Genomic DNA, 18468 nt, shown 5'->3' with positions numbered 1-18468 from the left:
TTTCCTATCAAGCCAATATATTATCAGGTAATACATGGATATCACTTTTTATTAAACAAACCATTAATGCCCACTATTCCTCCAGAGTCTGGCAGAACCCAAAGGGATGGAACACAGTCAGAGACATTTGAAAGGCTGAAGGTGATATGAAGGAGCGAGACACTGTGTCTGTGCGGTGGTGGTGAGGGGGGAGGAAGAACTCCGGGGAGCGGGAGGACAGCTAGAGGGTGAAAGGCACCTGTGGGAGGAAGCTCTGAAAGAAAATCTGGAACTTTTGCAAAAGAGACACTTGTTTGCAACATTAGCCTAGGGCTGGACCCACCAGACACAAATAAGAAACTAACATCGTTTATTTTCCAGAGAAAGCCAAAGTTTGCATGTAAGCTCTTTTGAGGCACTTTGTTGTGACATAGGAAAGACAGAATAACTTTGCAGGCATCGATAGTACCGAGACAAAAAAAATGGTGCATTTTTCTGTTACATAAGCCAGATAGTTAGATAAACTCTAGTTCATCTACTAAATAAGTATGGAAAATGAAAATTGATTATCATTGTAAAGTGCTACATAAATGCAAATTCTTTTTACTGTGAGTCCAGAGCTTAAAAAAAAAATCAAGTCATCATTCTTTTCTGATAATTGTCCCTCACATTGTGCCAGTGACCACTTTATAAAGGAATCAAATCCAAACGCTGCATTATTTAATCAGATTTCATTGCATACTAAATGAACGGGGATAGAAATAAAGGTAACACATTAGGACATGTGACAGAGCTCACTTCTAGGCTACTTCCATTTCTAATGTATCTCTAAATTTTATCCCTTTTATTTAGTTTGCTTTATTCAATACATGCTATTTTAATGGCATAAAAAGATTTCAATGACAACTAATTATTCCCTTAAAAATATAAAAGTGATCACTCCATGTTTTATCATATTCCCATTTATCCATTTTTGTAAAAGATTTTATTTATTTATTTGCGAGAAACAGAAAGAGCATGAGTGGTGGGGGGGGCAGGAGGAGGGAGAGGGAAAGGGAGAAGCAGACTCCCCGCTGAGCAGGGAGCCCAACATGAGGCTCAATCCCAGGACCCCCAGATCATGACCTGAGCCAAAGGTAGATGCTTAACTGACTGAACCACCCAGGTGCCCCCCATTTGTACATTTTATGAGAATCAATAGAGAAAGGCTCATGGACTTGTGAATAAATTTTAGAGCGTAAGTTCAGTAATTAATTAGCTTTAGATTGTTAAGCATAATTATTAGAATTGTATAACTTTTCCTTTTCATGACATTTTTATGTTTTCATTAAAATCAGTTGGCCTTTTGTAAATTAACTATAGCAAACAATAAAGGAATATTCTTCAGACTGAGACAAAAGACCTTGTTCAAAATAATTGATATCTTGGCTCTCTAATCATATTATTCTAGGGTCTTAATATTAAAAAGCTCTCATGGTTGATAATTGAATAGCTCTTTGTTAGTTTCTCTAAAAATAAGAGTTTTTCATCTCTTTTTGTGGCTAGGAGAGTCTTATGACTTAAAAATATTTTGGAAATTTGTTTCAATGCTTAAATGGAAAATGATACTTTCAATTACTTAAAACATTTATGATTTTAAGCTCCCAGCAGAAATCTGCTGCTAAGGGGAAAAAAAAAAATTAAAAGCTGTTAGTCAGAAAGACGCTTATGTAAGAACTGTGACATTGGTCATTGCTATGAAAGCAGGAAGTCGTCCTATATTTTAGAGTCAAGGCTTAAAGGAATTTTTATCGAGCATTTTCCCCTCTCGGAGCTGAGACAAATGGCTGAGGAGTGAAATCTTAAGAAATGCTCACGGCTTTTCTCCTTCATTCTGTTGCAGCCCAGAAGATGGTGAGATCCATCCAGAAATCTGTCGGCTTTATATCCAGCTGCAGTGCTGCTTAGAAATGTACACAACAGAGATGCTCAAATCCATATGTCTGCTGGGGTCTCTTCAGTTTCACCGAAAAGGTATCTGCCTTTAGCATACTACTATAAACACTGATGTTACACAAAAGCTTATCTTTTCCAAAGGCCTGGAAGCACCCTGCTATACACACAGTTGGGATGGATGTCAATGTCCAGGAAGCATCTGATACAAATTAATCAAAGAAGTCTATACCAGTACTAAGTGCCTAAGAACACGGGTCATCCTGAACAGAAACTGTGGTAGAAACTGTTCTCAGATGTAGTCTTTTACCACTTGGGAACATGACTTCGGTTACAATCGGCACAGAGAGCAAAAATACGTAACGATCTTACTAGGGGTAAATGCCATCCAAGACGGCTGCTCTTTCCCTAAATGAATTTGGCTGCAAGACGACAAATTACATATTATGTCTCAAAGATTTAAAAATAGGGGGAACTCAACCAACAATAGGGAGGCATATGAGTAACAGAAAAATCTCCTTCCTTGACTTAAACTATAAAGGAACATACTGGCTAAAATGGCTGAAACATCCAGAGATGGCAGTGACTTTAGTGTGGTCTCATTAAGCTTTTGAACCACACACCGAATGATACCCTGCCTTCTCCTGGGTGGTGGCCTTACCCTCACACTGCTTTCCCCCACATGAGCAGAGGGATCCCCACAGTTCCAGTCATCACATCTGCCTACTAAAAGATCCATACAGAGAATTTCTTCCCACCAGAGACTCAGATGTGTCGTGAGCTTCATTCTGATTGGACCAGGTGGGATCATGGGTCTGTGCCTGAACCAATCGCTTTAGCCAGAGGAATGGAATTATACCGATTGATTTCAAAGCCCATTCCTGGATCTAAGATAGGAGTCCACACTACCCAACCATTGGCCATTACGTGATGGGAGCAGGTGGAATAGAACAGATGCTGGGGAGGAAACCAGAAGTTTCTGTCAGTGGAGGATTCAAGCTCTATTTCTTTCCTCATTCATTGTGCAATTATTTATTGGAAAGCTCCTGAATGCAAACACTTCTTGCTTGAGCTCAAAAGGATAGGATGATGTATAGAAGGTAATCCTTACCTGTAATTTAAATCCAGAGAGAGAAGAAACCCCTATAATATTCAGGGAAAATCTTATAGAAAGGGTGAGGTTTGAGCTAGGTTATGAAGATAAAGTTGAAGCAGGGAAGGAAAAAGAAGGACCTTGCAAGGGAAGAAGCAGTTAAAGTAGAGATTTGAAATCAAATGAGCATGGAATTTGTGGGGAAGTAAACGGCATGACAAAGAACTTGTAAAAATCAAATCTTGTGTATTCATGGATATATGCACAAGGCAGAACTAAAAATAGGATTATGCTACACTGCTCCCAAGAGAGAACATTTTCTTAAAACACGAGTATTCTTTTCTTTTCCTTTTTCCTTCTTTAAAAAAAAAAAAGATTTTAATTATTTATTTGAGAGAGAGCACACAAGCTGGGGAGAGCAGTAGAGGGACAAGCAGACTCCCCACCAAGCAGGGAGCCTGATGGGGGACTCGATCCCAGGGCCCTGAGATCATGACCTGAGCTGAAGGCAGACACTTAACAGACTGAGCCACCCAGGTGCCCTCCTTTTTCCTTCTAAAGGCAGAACTTTCAACAGCTTCTTTTTTTTTTTTTTTTTTAAACTTCTGTTACTACTGCAAGTGAACATGTTAGGAGAGAGATGAGGTCCTAGACACTCCTGATGCCTGATCAGAAAACTGAATACTCATATACACTGATGGCCATTCAAATAAGTTGTCTCTGGCCCAGTGTCTTCTCTTTTCCTGTCTGCTCTCAATCTCTGTCTCTGTCTCTCTCTTTCTCTGTCTCTCAATCTCTGTCTCTGTCTCTCTTTTTCTCTCACAGACACACACCCACATTCTCACATAAACTCACATATACAGATTATATACAGAGTATATACAGAGTACATTTTCACTCTTTTTAATTATGGTTGAACAGAACATAATAGTTTTTTCCCGAGGTCTGCACTGGCTCTTACATATTTTATTTCACGGCCATGAGGCCACAGGAATCGTCCTCGTTGATGGCATGTCCGCGACACCCAGTGTCCTCCAGCTCCACTATCGCTCTAACTCCTCAGAGTGCCACTTGGTCTCCTGCCGTCCACTCCTATCTGTCTTCTCACAATTGGCTTTTGAAAGACGAACCCTTCTCTGCTAGCTCTCTGGTCAAAGGAAAAGGTAGGGGCACCTGGGTGGCTCATTCCGTTGAACTTCCGAGTTGATTTCAGCTCAGGTCATGATCTCAGGGTGGTGTGATCAAGCCCCTCAAGGAGCCTCACTCAAGTGCAGAGGCTGCTTGTCCCCTCTCTGCCCCCCTCTGTTCCTCCTCCCCCTTACCCTTGCTCATGCACTCTCTCTCTATAATAAAATAAAATTAAAAAAAAAAAGGGAGTCCCTCATGCCAGTTTATTCCTTACTGTATTTGGTCTTGAGCACACAAGTAAAAAACACATCCCCTCTTAACTGATCAGCTCATTTGGTCTTCACTTCCTGCTGCCTTCAACTGTCAGGCTCTGATCTGCTTCTTTCCCTGCCTCTTCTTTTAAAAATAAGTCCCCCTGGAAAAAGGGGAAAAAAAAAAAAAAGTCCCCCAGCTCTCTGCTCTAGCACCCAGCCTTCTATGTCCGACTCTAAAAAGAATCTGCCTGATAACGTCGTTGATCGCTCCCACATGTAGGATTAAGGCTGTCCTTGGACATCTATTTTATTCTTCTAAAATCAGCATTACTTAAAGTGCAAATCCTTAGCAAATCTGCTTCAAAATTACCCAGGATGCTGAATAAACATGCAGGCTCATGGACCCTGCTCAGGACCTACCGAATCAGAATCTCCAGGGGCATTCCAGGTGATTGAGAAACACCGGGAGGAATGAGAGCTGTTGCTCTACCTGCGAAAGGAAAGGAAATCACCCCACCATGTGAATAAAAATGAAAACTTCCAATTCCTGGACTTGCCATTCCCTGGTCACCTAAGTATATGCTTTCAACTTTGTTCTCTGCTTTCTTCTTTATCACCCAAGGTGATTAAAAGCAAACACCAAAGTAGTAGGCATCTCTGATGCACAGAGCTGTGGGTGAGGACTGGTGCTTTCTCTGCCAGCACTTGACAGGACCTTGACATCAAGCTGTGGTTCCCAAAGTTCAGCCTCTCCACTGGCAGCACCAGCTTCCCCTGTTAGAAATGCAAATTCTTGGGCCCCACCCTAGGCCTACTGAATCGGAAACCTCTCAATTTACTTTTTTGCTCCTTGACAAAAATTAAAAGAACAATTCATGGAGACGTTTCTTTAACGGAATACATTTGTAACCTTCTCTACTCACCATTTATAATCAGCAAACCATACTTCTTTACTCTTTTCAAGTATGTATATACCATCTACCCCTGGTCAGCCTCCTGTTTCCAGAAAACCCCTCCAAGAGCTGTTTTATGGATTGTTGCCTCTCTATGAGTACCCATAGAGGTAAGGCAGCAATGAGGAGAAGGACATTTTCTTATCAGTGAGACATCTTCAAACTAGACATAAAGACAGTAGTCTTATTTAAAATCTAAAAACAACACCAAAAATGGAAATAAGTCATTAAAAGTAGACTCCCCCCCAAATGTCATTAAACCAGACAAAATAAGGCACTAGAAAACATGCATGAAGATACACACAGGACAAATACCCTGAAAATTTCTGGAATGCCAAATAAAATACCAGCTCTTGGGAGGGATGGTTCCATTAAAGAAATCATTTTTAATTTTCTTGGCCCCATTTTTTAATTACACTTCTCTATTTCTTTACTTTCCCCATTAATTTCCTTATTACACCTAAGAGATTAACCCTCTAATTGTTTTCAAGTCCTGGCTTGTTTATACTGTTCACTAGTTTATATTCCCACCATCAGGATGGCATAGAAAATGTCAGCTGATGTCACTAGTTTTGCTTTTTCTATCTTTGGTGTCATTGGAAAGTGGAGAGTAACCTGTGTCCAGAAGCCTTCAGCTAATACACAATAAGTTTATGATATCTGCTGCTAGCAATCTGGAAGGCCTTGGCTGAAAAGAATAGAAACACTTGACTCCAGTGACCGTGGACTGCCAGAAATAACTGGAAGAAATATGTCCAGGGGAGCCTGGCTGGCTCAGTCAGTAAAGCATGCGAGTCTAAATCTCAGGATTGTAAGCCCGAGCCCCACTTTGGATGTAGAGATTACTTAGAAATAAAGTCTTTTTAAAAAAGAAAAAGGAGGGGCACCTGGGTAGCTCAGAGGGCTAAGCCTCTGCCTTCGGCTCAGGTCATGGTCTCAGGGTCCTGGGATCAAGCCCCACATCAGGCTCTCTGCTCAGCAGGGAGCCTGCTTCCCCTTCTCTCTGCCTGCCTCTCTGCCTACTTGTGATCTCTGTCTGTCAAATAGAAAAAAAGAAAAAGGAGTAAATATATTCATAGACCACAGCACAAGTTAAGAGATGTAACATGCATCTTGTCCTATAAACATAGTACCACACGTAACAGTAGACACTGGGGAATGAGCAAAGTCTAAGCCTTTTGACTGCATGAGAACAAGAAATGGGGAAGGGATGGGGAAGAAGGCTCTACCAGAGTAACTTACTAAGAAATGGACTTAGGATGTGTGATTATGGAAAAATATATAAAGCCTTAATTTTTTTTTTATTTAAGGTTTTATTTATTCCTTTCAGAGACAGAGAGCACAAGTGGGGAGGTGGGGCAAAGGGAGAGGGAGAAGCAGACTCACTGCTGAGCAGAGAGCCTGATGCAGGGCTCCACCCCAGGACCCCAAGATCATGACCTGAATCGAAGGCAGACGCTTCACTGACTGAGCCACCCAGGCGCTCCACAAAGCCTTTAAATGAGCAATGGAGTGGAACCTGAAGGGTGGGTGATTTCAAACCTCAGGAAAGGTGGTAGAGGTGGAAGGGGAAGCACGGATCAAGAAACCAGTCCCCTTCCACCAGATATACACACGTCTGTCTACCAAGACTTAGGATGCCAGATAATGTAGTCTTTTTCCAAACATAGTGGTATCTCTGGTGTGGCCTCGAGTTAGGGGAGTGGCCTGTCTAGAAGATCTCACTAAGTCCCCTCATTCAGGAGTCCGTAGTCCTCCGAGTCTCAGTAACAGTGACTCCCATTGTAGTCTGCGACACTCGAAATATCTTTCTGCTTAGAATTTCCTTCTGTTATGCTTTCCCTAATGAATGATTAAAAAACAAAACAAAAAAAAAAAAAAGAAAAAGAAGCATTTGGCTGACTCTTAGGTTAGCTAATTTCTTCTTGCTATGTGTGAGTGTCACCCGCTGGCCATCCCCTTCTACTTCACTATTGTTTTTCCACCAGGGAGAGGGAAGGACTTGTAATCCAATCATCCAGTCTGGCCAATCTTTGTTGTTGTTGAGATTCGATACTGAAGCCAAAGTGTTTCACAGTTCTGTGGACTTTTAATTTATTTTCCTTCTACTCCCCTCATGGCTAGCACCAAAGTCCCACACGTACTGTGTATCACATTTAGTTTCACCCCTGGGTAGGCGTGAGCTTACCCTTTGGAGAAAAAGGGCACACGCAGTTACTGCAAGGGCAAAGAGTACGGTTTCTTTCTGGGAAAAATAAGGCTCAAATAATTTTGAAGCTCCTTCAGTGAGCTTGAATTTAGTACCGATGATTGTTTTCCTCTCCCAATTAAGCCAATTAGGAGTATCCTGAGTCCTTAACAGTATCTTCAGTGGAACTTCATGCTCTTTCCATGCACCATGCTTCCGCATTTTCGCTGTCTCATTAAGTCTCATTGGTACAGTCTACTTGGAAATCTTTTTTGTAATTTACAAGATCACGCTACTGCCAAAAAGAAGGAAAAGGAGGAGGAGGTAGAGGTGGAGGAGGAGAAAGAGAAGAAAAACAGCAATAGAATGCTTTTCTTTTTTTCATGGCCAACAAAATTAAAGGCAATTACAGTAATGGGAGGTCAAAATCCAGATTTAATAAAGGCACTGGGTTGTACCACGTAGCATGTGGTTCTGAAGAATTGTTTGTTTCGAGAAGATGACAGATGGGAATAATTTTAGTCATTTTGTAGTTTCATATTCTAACATTTAAAGTTGTAGATTGGACCACTGCTTGACAGAGTGTAATTTCTATGTTTATAGTGCAAAACAGTTGCTCTCCCTTCTTCACACTTAGTTAGGTAGGCAATCTTTTCCCATAAGTGAGCCCATGTATGGCATTGACCATCAGCGCCTGCCGCCTGCCTCCCGAGGAAATGAGATTGCAGGTCTCATTCACTCTGTTGGCAGAAAGTAGAGCCACATTTCTAAAGGAACTCAGTGATCCTGCTATTCTGACCATGGCTTTCCTCTCTCTCACATACTTCCCCCATTTGATCCATTTTGGCAACATGGCCATTCTCAAAGGAGTACACACAATAGAACACTCCTGTGCCGCCCCCCCTCACGCATGAACTTGAGCTTTCCATCTGTGTTTTTGTCTCACCGGGCTCTGCCAGTGGCCCTCTTTGACTCCACTCCACCTCTCAGCCCCAGCTTACAGCAAAATTGCCTCCGGGTCCTTGGAGGCTATAATGTAATCACCAAGGGAAAGGACAGCGGAATGTTAAAAGTTGAAAAATCTTAATTCAAAATCTAGTGGAAGCTGAGAGCTCAAGATACTATAATGAGAAATTAATGAACTGCTATCCAGCAAAATACAGGATGCACTCAAGACAAAGAAGAGAATATGAGCCATAAGGACTCCAAAGTATTCACGCCTCCTATTAAGAAATGTAAAGGTAGGGGCACCTGGGTGGCTCAGTGGGTTGAGAGCCTCTGCCTGCGGCTGGGGTCATGGTCTCAGGGTCCAGGGATCAAGTCCCACAAGGAGCTCTCTGTTTCCCCCTCTCTCTGCCTGCCTCTCTGTCTACTTGTGATCTCTCTCCCTCTCTCTTTGTCAAATAAATAAATAAAATCTTAAAAAAAAAAAAAAAAGAAATGTAAAGGAAATGACCCACACCAGTAACGGAAACAAGCAACATAAAAACAGAAACAGAGTACTGCCACAAACAGAATCTGCCACAAATGAAGACTTTATTTTCCAAAGTAATGAGGGAACTGATACTAAAATAGTGCAGCAGGTTAGAAGAAATGAAGCAGAATGAATCTTAAAGCAGACTATGATTCAAATTCTGAGTGAAAACATACATTCATTCTTTGAACAAAAATTTAATGAGACTCTGTCATATCTAAGGCTCTGTTATAGGTGCTAAGGGACTTTAACAACCAAGGCTGAAGAGATCTCTATTATTGTGGAGTATATAATCTAGTGCAGAGAAACAGTTAAAAAAAAAAAAGGTGGGGGGAAGGAAGAAAAAAAAGAAAGGAAGGAAGGAAGGAAGAAAAAGAAAAAGAAAAAAAAATTAAATGTTCTAAAAATCCCCAATACTAATAAGTGCAATGTCAGTAATGTCGCAATTAAAACAGAATGTGTGATATCATACAAAGTGACTGGGGAGCTAGCCTAGAAGGGATGGATGGTCAGGAGTACAGAGGACTATGGGGGAAGGAGAAGAGTCCTGTATCTCTTCTGAATTGAAAAATGTTTACTTTCCAGTGTATGGGTAAGAATGGGGCTCTGTTGATGAGAACATTTTTATTTTCCACTATGTGTCTTATGGCACTGTGCATATCTTCCTAGCACAGTGTAGAAAAGCCTTTGAAACTACTTTTTAGTACAGGTGAACAACTAACTGAATTAGCGTAACTTATTTCTAGGCAAATTACATGCTTTTTAGAAACATGGGCGTAAAGGTGGATTACCTCACAAATAGCCTCCATTTCCTCCATTTTCTTCACAGTGCACCTCCCAGTTATAGAAATCCTTGAAAGTGAGAAGAACTATGTAGATAAGGTTCCATACATGCTTCTCATGTAGACCGTGTCCATCTCGCTCACAGTCGGGATGAAACTCTTGTGAAAGCTTTCCCTAAGCATAGCAGATAATGTGTCAGGAGTACAAAGAACATAGGAAATTTGCCCCTATCATCAAGGAAATGATAGTACAGTAGTATAATATTAGCTCAGAGAAGATTGGTTTGTTTTGTTTTGATTCCTGGGGAAATGTATGCAAATGGATAATATTGACATTGCTAGACACCAGAGGTCAAACTCAGGGCCTCCAAAGAGAACCTGTCTAGAGCAGTGCTTCCCAGTGTCACTGGTGGACTGAAGATGGGCAGGAGAGCAAGAAGGAATGGAAGGGAGAAAGGGAAAAGGAACCGAGAAAAATACAGATGGAGAAGAAAAAGGGTGGAAGAAATAAGAAATCAAGAGAATGAAAGTCAAAGTCAAGTATGATAAAGAACCCCCTACATCTGTAAATAAAGGACCCCAGCCCCATCTGCCAGCGCCAGGGCTGAGGACTTCTGACATGGAGGGAGCTCAGTGGAACTCCTGAGGCTGCCCCACAATCAGATGTGTTTTTTATTTCTCCCAAACAACTGACCATTTCTCACGAATATAAGAATAACCAGCTTTCCAAACTGGTATGTGCTTCATGGGTGGTTTCCCTTAACTTTTCCTCAAACATGCCTATTATATTATCCATAAACAAGCTAAAAATACATGGAAATCCCAAAGGAGCTAAAGGCAAAAAGCCCTGAAAGGCCCTGAGGAAAGTGGCCAACTTTTTGATGTCCTAGTTCTTAACAGTGATAAAGCCAGCTTAATATGATTTCAAGGTACTCTACAGACTCTCTCCCCTACCCCTGTCCCCTCCTTGAGCAAATATTTGTTCACTGAGGCCTGAAATTGATTTTTCAGGGGCCAGGGTTTTTCACTGCATAATCAGAAATGATTTTAAATGCATATTTACTCTCTTGAGAAAAGTAAAACATTGACTTGAAGTTACCATTTGTAAGCTGGTTGGTCCCTTTCCTGAGGGCAGAGAGCCCACCTGATGTTAGAGAACTGATAGCCACTCTGAGGACACCTGGTCAAAGCCGGGAAGTGAGGGGTAAAGAACTCCAGTTGGCCACTGTCCAGGGTTGAGGAGCACTCTTCTGCTGCCTCGTTAATGCTGGTCAGAAGAACATGCATGCATTGACCTTAATTTTTCCAGCCTCCTCTTTCACTAGCAACCTCCACCTCACCTGCCCCCCATACCTTGTCATGTCACTCTCTAGGCATCATGAACTACTTATAGGTACCTGAACTTGCACCTTCTTTTCAGTTACTCCTTTTACCTGGGACATACTACCCATTTCACATTCATCCCTTTCATCTGGCCTAGTTTCTGGGTCAGAACAGAGATGGACTTCCTATAGGAAGCTTTCGTTGGCCCTGCAACCCTGCGCTGATACAGCCTCAACATGGCCCCCAAGCATTTCCACGGCACAACCTTTAGCACCTTCTACACTGAGGGGTAGTTGTGTGGTTTCTTGTCTATTGTCCTCTCTAGATTTGATGTCCTTGAGTGTGTTCACCTCTATATCACCCGAATTTAGCATAGTGCCTAGAGCAGGCTGAAGTTTCAATTAATAACTACTGAATGAAAGAATGGACTGCTTTTATTTTGCATCTGTCATCAAAAGAGGAATGTAATTGGTGGAAAAGCTTGTCCAGAGACGTGAGACTGAACTCATACCTATATTTCCCCTTATAGTACCAAAAAATCATTGAAATAACAGAAGAAGATATAATGGAAAAAAAATCCATATTAGTTCTTAGATTTGTCAGGGTAGAGTCACTACTGCAGGAAACAACAGCAAATCTTGCCAGAAGAGAACGATACAAGTTCATTATTTATCCACATCATAGTCCAATGCCAGAGCTGGGGTGGGTGAGCAGTGTTGCTCTTTCCATTATACACATCCACTGAAAGGTCAGGAAGAGGAAAGAAAGCAAGGGGAGTCACATGGGAGGATTTTCAGGATCCAGTTCGGATAAGGCCTACATCACTCCTACTGACGATCCATTGGCCATAGTTCTGTCCCTTGGCCCCTCCTAATTGTAAGAGGAAAAGAAAACAGAGATCAGCAAACACAGCACAGTCTTCTATGCCCCTGAGAAACAAGGTAGGATGCTCTCTACAAACCAGAAATTTTGGAGAATTTCGCAAAGCTATAAAGCTATTGGGAATGGATTGGTGGATATAAATGAACAGGAGAAACCATAGCTGATAAGACACTCAAAGAGAAACAAAAGAAATTCAGGCAGGAGAAAAAGACTGCAAAAATAAAATCAATTCCAGAAATACTTTGAAGCTGGAATCAACAAATGCAAATCACAGGAAGGATTTTTGGAACTGCTGTCAGGGAAATTAAGGTTTGAAATTGCATTCAGAACAAGCTGGCTTTAAAAAAAAAAAAAAAAAAAAAAAAAAAGGCTGGGCTGCCCCACAGTGACCAACAGAGACCATCACTGTTCGCCCCAGGAGGACATCTGGTGTGATTGTCCAGAAGGGGCACCAAAGCAGAGCCGAGTGTGAAATAACTCTGTGCCTCCATAAAGACAGCCGTAGAAGAAGAAGAAGAAGAAGAAGAAAGTGAGCACATTACTCATGTTTTTCCCAGGCTAAACTGCTCAGTATATCTCGCAGTAGTAAGTTTTAAACAGAAAACTCTGAATAGACAGGGGGCCCAAAAAATAGGCAGGTGCCCAGGTAACTTACACTGGAGATGAGAAACACCCAGAAGACAAGCCTGAAACACACGTTTTGCAGCCATACATCCTGTTCCTTCTCCACAAGAACCAGGAGGACGCTATAATCAGAGTGACAGGCAAACAGAGATCCTCACAGATAAACCTGGATAGACCTCCCGGGATGACAAATTTAAAAAATCAAAAAGTGGGAACAGATGAAGAATTTAACATATATGTAGTCGATATTCTTAGAGATTTATGAGTCTACCATATCCATAGAACAATAACAGTCTATAACGAAAAGGAAGCAGCCAGATTTGTTGGGGATAAAAATATTATCAATCAAATAAAAACTAAATAGACGGGTTAATTAGTGTTGGGAGACAACTCTCCAGACTCTTGCATTTCTGTACATCTTATACAGTGAGGCACTGACTGCCCTTTGTTTCATACTATCTTTTCAAGGATATTTACTTAGTAAATGCCTTGGAAGATAGACATAGTGTCTCTCCCCATGGCAGGCCATACTGACTATTCAAGAATAATGAAAATGTTTCCCTCTGGGGCAAAGAGCAGACATGCTTTTAAAGGCAGGATCCCTAAGCTCGGGGTTCCTCTCCTGTCACATAGCCCTGTGTTCCACCGGTAGTGATCCGGCCCTTTCTGTGTCTCCCTGTGGGAATTAGGACTCAAGAAACCAACACACACAAAAAAAAAAAAAAGAAAGAAAGAAACCAACACAAATGCTTATAGTCTGGCCACTGCTATTCTGTAAGTAACAAACTGTTTTTGTATCTGACTTAGACGTCTCAAGAGGACTTGATCCATGGATCTGGATCATGGATCCAGGATCCATGAAACTGTGGCAGGCTAACTCACAGATAGAGTAAAATCTCAGACCCTTCGCAGTTCTTAACAATTATTATAGTGAATATACTGAGACCCTAAAATAGTGAACTATAAGATCAAGTCAAGGTATTCTCCCAGAATTCAGCCCCCAAAATAAATGTGGAGTGTGGGTGATAGTTAAGAAACATATCAGGGGGGCCTGGGTGGCTCAGTGGATTAAGCCGCTGCCTTCGGCTCAGGTCATGATCTCAGGGTCCTGGGATCGAGCCCCGCATCGGGCTCTCTGCTCGGCAGGGAGCCTGCTTCCCCTTGACTCTCTGCCTACTTGGGATCTCTCTCTCTGTCAAATAAATAAATAAGATCTTTAAAAAAAAGAAAGAAAGAAAGAAAGAAACATATCAGATGGGGGATACCTGGATGGCTCAGTCACTGGGTGTCTGCCCTCGGCTAGGGTCATGATCCTAGGGTCCTGGGATGAGTCCCACAGTGGGCTCCTTGCTCGGCAGGGAGCCTGCTTCTCCCTCTGCCTGCCACTCCCCCTGCTTTTGCTCTCCATCTCTTTCTCTCTCTCTCTCTAGCAAATAAATAAATAATAAAATCTTTTTAAAAAAAGAAAGAAAGAAAGACAAGAAACATATAGGATGGTTCCAGAGACTCCAGTAAGAAAGAGGAATTCTGAAAATATGGAGAGAATAGAGAAGGAGATAATCAAGAAAAACAGAAAAACTACTTAAACTGAAAATGCCGTAACTTCTCAATGAATCACTCCATAGAGTACTTAGTAATCACTAAGGGAATAGGGTACATCTATAATGGTGGGTCCCTTTTTCCCACTGGAATGAAAGCTTTGGGCAGAAACCAAGCAATCAATAATACTTAACAACAACGGGACAAAGTGACTCGTGAGTTTTCAGATGCTCTAAGAAGGATACAGTATCACTTCTATAATAAACTTGCCAAAAAATGTTTACTCTGAACCCAGACATGCAGAAACAAGAAGACAAATCCAAACTGAAAGACTCTCTATAAAACAACCAGCCTGAACTCTTCATTCAAAAATATTAATGACATGAGAGACAAAAAGATTAGGGTGCTCTTCTACACAACAGGAGAAGAAAGAAAAACAACGACCAAATAGAGGGCACAGTCCTTAACTGGAGCCTTTGATTAAGAAAAAGCTAGAAAAAACATCATTGAAACAACTGGGGAAATGCGAATACAGTCCACAAATTAATTAATAGTATTGTATCAAATTGTATTGGATATTTAATCCAAGTTAAATTTTTTTTGGTGCAATTATTGTTTTGAGCTTACGGACGAAAACCTACTTGTTCTTTAGGAGATGCATGCTGAAGTATTTAGAATAAAGTGTTGTTAATGTCTGCAACTTACTCTTAAATGGGTCATTAAAATGATATTTATTTATAGTTTTAAATATAGAAATTACATATAATCCATATAACATATATATATGAGACCTATATACATATCGTACATATAGAGAAATTAAATTAAATTAAATTAAATTCAAAAGAAATAAAATACAGCTAAATGTTAACAGTTGGTGAGACCAGAATATCTAGGTGTCCGTTGTGTTATTGCAAGTTTGCAGGTGGTTTGCAAATTTCCAGAACAAAAAAGGGGAAGGTTGCAAATGCCAATCAAATGTCAACAAAGATGAACAGAAAGAGAAGCTACACTTATACAAATTTAGGAACCGTCTCATAAATCAAAAAATTTAAATATAATACCCTACAAATTTTTCAGAGAACCGTAAACAGGCTCCATACAAATCTCTGTGGAAATGGACAAGAGATAAGGTATGATAAGTTTTTTTTTTAAAAGATTTTATTTATTTATTTGTCAGATGAGAGAGAGAGAGAGAGAGAGAGAGCACAGGTAGACAGAATGGCAGGCAGAGTCAGAGGGAGAAGCAGGCTTCCTGCCGAGCAAGGAGCCCGATGTGGGACTCGATCCCACGACACCGGGATCATGACCTGAACCGAAGGCAGCTGCTTAACCAACTGAGCCATCCAGGTGTCCCTAATAAGTTTTGAGAGAAATGTACTTTTAAGATAGATTTCTACATCCAGCCAATTAAACTTTAAGTGTGAGCACAAGGAGAGAGAGGGGAAGAGAGAGATAGAAGAAAAAAGTATTTTCAGTTACTTAAAGAGTAAAAATTTTACATTCCAGATAGGCTCTGAAATCATCAGTCAAGGATATGCTGCAACAAAATGAAAACTGAATCCAAGAAAGCTAAAGAAGTGGAACCCAGGAGATGGTATACAAAGAAATCAGGAGCCATGAATACACAGCATTAGAGATATGAAAGAGTTACAAGAAAAAAGCATATTCAAATTTATGTACTATTAAAAAGGTATTGGGGTGCCTGGGTGGCCCAGTGGGTTGAGCATCTGCCTTTGGCTCAGGTCACGCTCCCTGGGGCCTGGGATAGAGCTCCACATTGGGCTTCCTGCTCGGTGGGGAGCCTGCATCTCCTTCTCCCTCTGCCACTCCCCCTGCTTGTGCAGGCACTCGCTCTCTCTCTTAAATAAATAAACTATTAAAAAATAAAAAAATATAATAAATTTGTATTTAATTTGTTAACCAATACATAAGCAAGATAATTTCTAAAAGAGAGAAGTACCATGAAGGCAATAAACAGACTCCATACTGGGAAGGGATGTCCTCCAGAAAGTCAGTGCTCTGAGTACATGAAAGCAGTTATTACCTACAAGCAGAGTGAACTTGACCCCACAAATACTATGGAATTGAAAACCCCTTAAATTCATACTGATCCCTTCTATCTTTTCAAGATGTTTCAGCCAGAAAAGATAACAATATGATCAAAATTCTGCAGAGATTGTGTGAGCTGCTAGAAAGCACTAAACTGCAAGTCCAACATCCAAGGTTTTTATTTTTGTTCATCTACATTAGCAGAGTTAGAACTAGTTCTGAAAAAGGAGGAGAAAGAGGAGATGACTTGGCATTACAAGCTCACAGGTGTGTCACGGGTGTGTTTCAGGAATATATGAACCGTTATTTTACTTTGAAAAGGTTACAGAATGATCTTTGTCTTATAGAAGTAGTAGAAGCATTATGGGCAGTAAGTGTAAACACACTGCTTGTGGAAAGGATTCTATTTGTGCCTTTTTACGTAAAAATGTATCATCTCTGTGTGTATGTGTGTGTGTATATGTATGTATGTGTATGTATGTGTGTGTGTGTGTGTGTGTGTGTGTGTATATATATATATATGAATGAGATAAAGAGAGGGCTCCGAGAAAGAGCATCACACTACCTTGTGTCCTCCCCTGTCCTCATTTGAATGAAAGCTTTGACCACAGGACAGGGGCTATGGTGGCCCCAAGCCAAGCAAAGCGGATACGCGGAGGACTGGGTCTGTGTGTGCATCTTCTTCCTCTCCCTTTGCTGCCCAAACCATGCTGTGTTCCCCAAGGCATTTCTGCTCCACAGGAGGACCACAGCAGCCATGTGTGCTTTCAGATGGCCCAATCCTTCAGAACTTTAGGGACACCCCCTCCCCCGCTTTTGCTTCTCTCTCAGATTGCAGCCACCCCTGCAGAACTGCTTCCTAAGGCCAACCCTGCCTGGCGGGGGGGTGGCAGATGGACTGAATTTGTTGCACTCTCCCAGGAAGCGCAATGCAATTGCTTTTAAGAGGTCAGTGGCCTCCAACTGTGAAATGATAATATGCTAAATTACGTGCTTAATTAAATTTCACCCCAACAGCATACCATAAAATTGGAAAAGCAGTTCCATCACTCAGGATCAATGAGCATAAAGTACACACAAAAGGATCAAAAGTTCTCATCAGCAAACTTGTGTTTGAGCTTTGGCTGAATATTCCAAGGTCCATTTCAACTATAGGTTGATGAATGGTGAACAGCTAATTACCACTTAATGGCTTGTCTCTGTTTCCTGGTGTTGCTGCCATATAGGTTAGAATTTTCAGGAATGACTTTTTTTTTTTTTTTTTAAGATTTTATTTATTTATTTGACAGAGAGATCACAAGCAGGCAAAGGGGCAGGCAGAGAGAGAGGGGGGAAGCAGGTTCCCTGCTGAGCAGAGAGCCTGACACGGGGCTCCACACCATGTGGGTCTTGATCCCAGGACCCTGAGACTGTGACCTGAGCAGAAGGCAGAGGCTTAAACCACTGAGCCACCCAGGCGCCGTGGGATGAGATTTTCTGCTAGTCTCCTTCAGCCAGGAATCCAAGGGAAAATCTTCCTATTAGATTTTACCATCCTGTTCACAAGTGTGTTTGTTTTATTATTTTGTTTATATTGGTTTTTTTTTTTTAAAGATTTTATTTATTTGAGGGAAAAGAGAGAGCCTAAGTGGCTGGGAGAAGCAGAGGGAGAGGGAGCAGCTCATTCTCCACTGGGCAGGGAGCTCGACGCAGGGCTCTATCCCAGGACTCTGAAGTCCTGACCTCAGCCACAGGCAGACAGCTTGACCAGCTGAGCTACCCAGGTTACCCCTATGTTGTTTTTTTTTTAACCATGCAAAACACACATCAGGAATAGGGAAACAGCTGAGCGGTAACCTGGTGTAGCTGCTATCTCATGGATATTCAATGATATGGACTATAACAAATTCTTAACAACTCGTCTCCAGCTGCAGCTACACACTACGAATAACACTGCATAAAAGGGTAAAAGAAACAATCCAGCATTGATCCCAGTACCTGATACTTGGCTAACCCTCGGGAAGTATTTGTAAGTGAATAAATGAATGAAAGAGTGAATGAACAACTGACAAAATTCAGTTCTCTGACTTCATGATCAGTCATTCCCATGATTTCAGGACACGACCCTGCAGAAGACAAAGTTCATGGCTGAATCAAAGATGTTAACAGAGGCTATCTGGGCCATAGACTATAACTCCCATTTGACGTTATATGAATTTATTACTGAACCAATTTGGAGATTTGTCTCTAGAAAGTACTGATTTTTTCACTTTAGATTGCTAAATA

At 41.3% G+C, this 18468-nt stretch overlaps 1 protein-coding gene and 1 long non-coding RNA gene across 2 annotated transcripts in view; one reads left to right on the top strand and one right to left on the bottom strand.

Annotated features, from left to right (window-relative positions):
• LOC122919294 (regulator of G protein signaling 7 binding protein) overlaps window positions 1-18468 on the top strand; it is a 102105-nt gene that overhangs the window by 58744 nt on the left and 24893 nt on the right. Inside the window, exon 3 of the mRNA XM_044268235.1 lies at window positions 1862-1992. Coding sequence (XP_044124170.1) covers window positions 1862-1992 — 131 coding nt within the window. The remainder of the gene's footprint in view (window positions 1-1861; window positions 1993-18468) is intronic.
• Window positions 1-18468, bottom strand: part of LOC122889096 — a 64829-nt gene that overhangs the window by 37798 nt on the left and 8563 nt on the right. The gene's annotated exons all lie outside the window — the stretch shown is intronic.

This window comes from Neovison vison, chromosome 1, assembly GCF_020171115.1.
Source record: "Neovison vison isolate M4711 chromosome 1, ASM_NN_V1, whole genome shotgun sequence".
Classification (NCBI taxonomy): domain Eukaryota; kingdom Metazoa; phylum Chordata; class Mammalia; order Carnivora; family Mustelidae; genus Neogale; species Neogale vison.
Note: the sequence above shows the minus strand (reverse complement) of the source record. Positions and strands in the feature narration are given on the sequence as shown.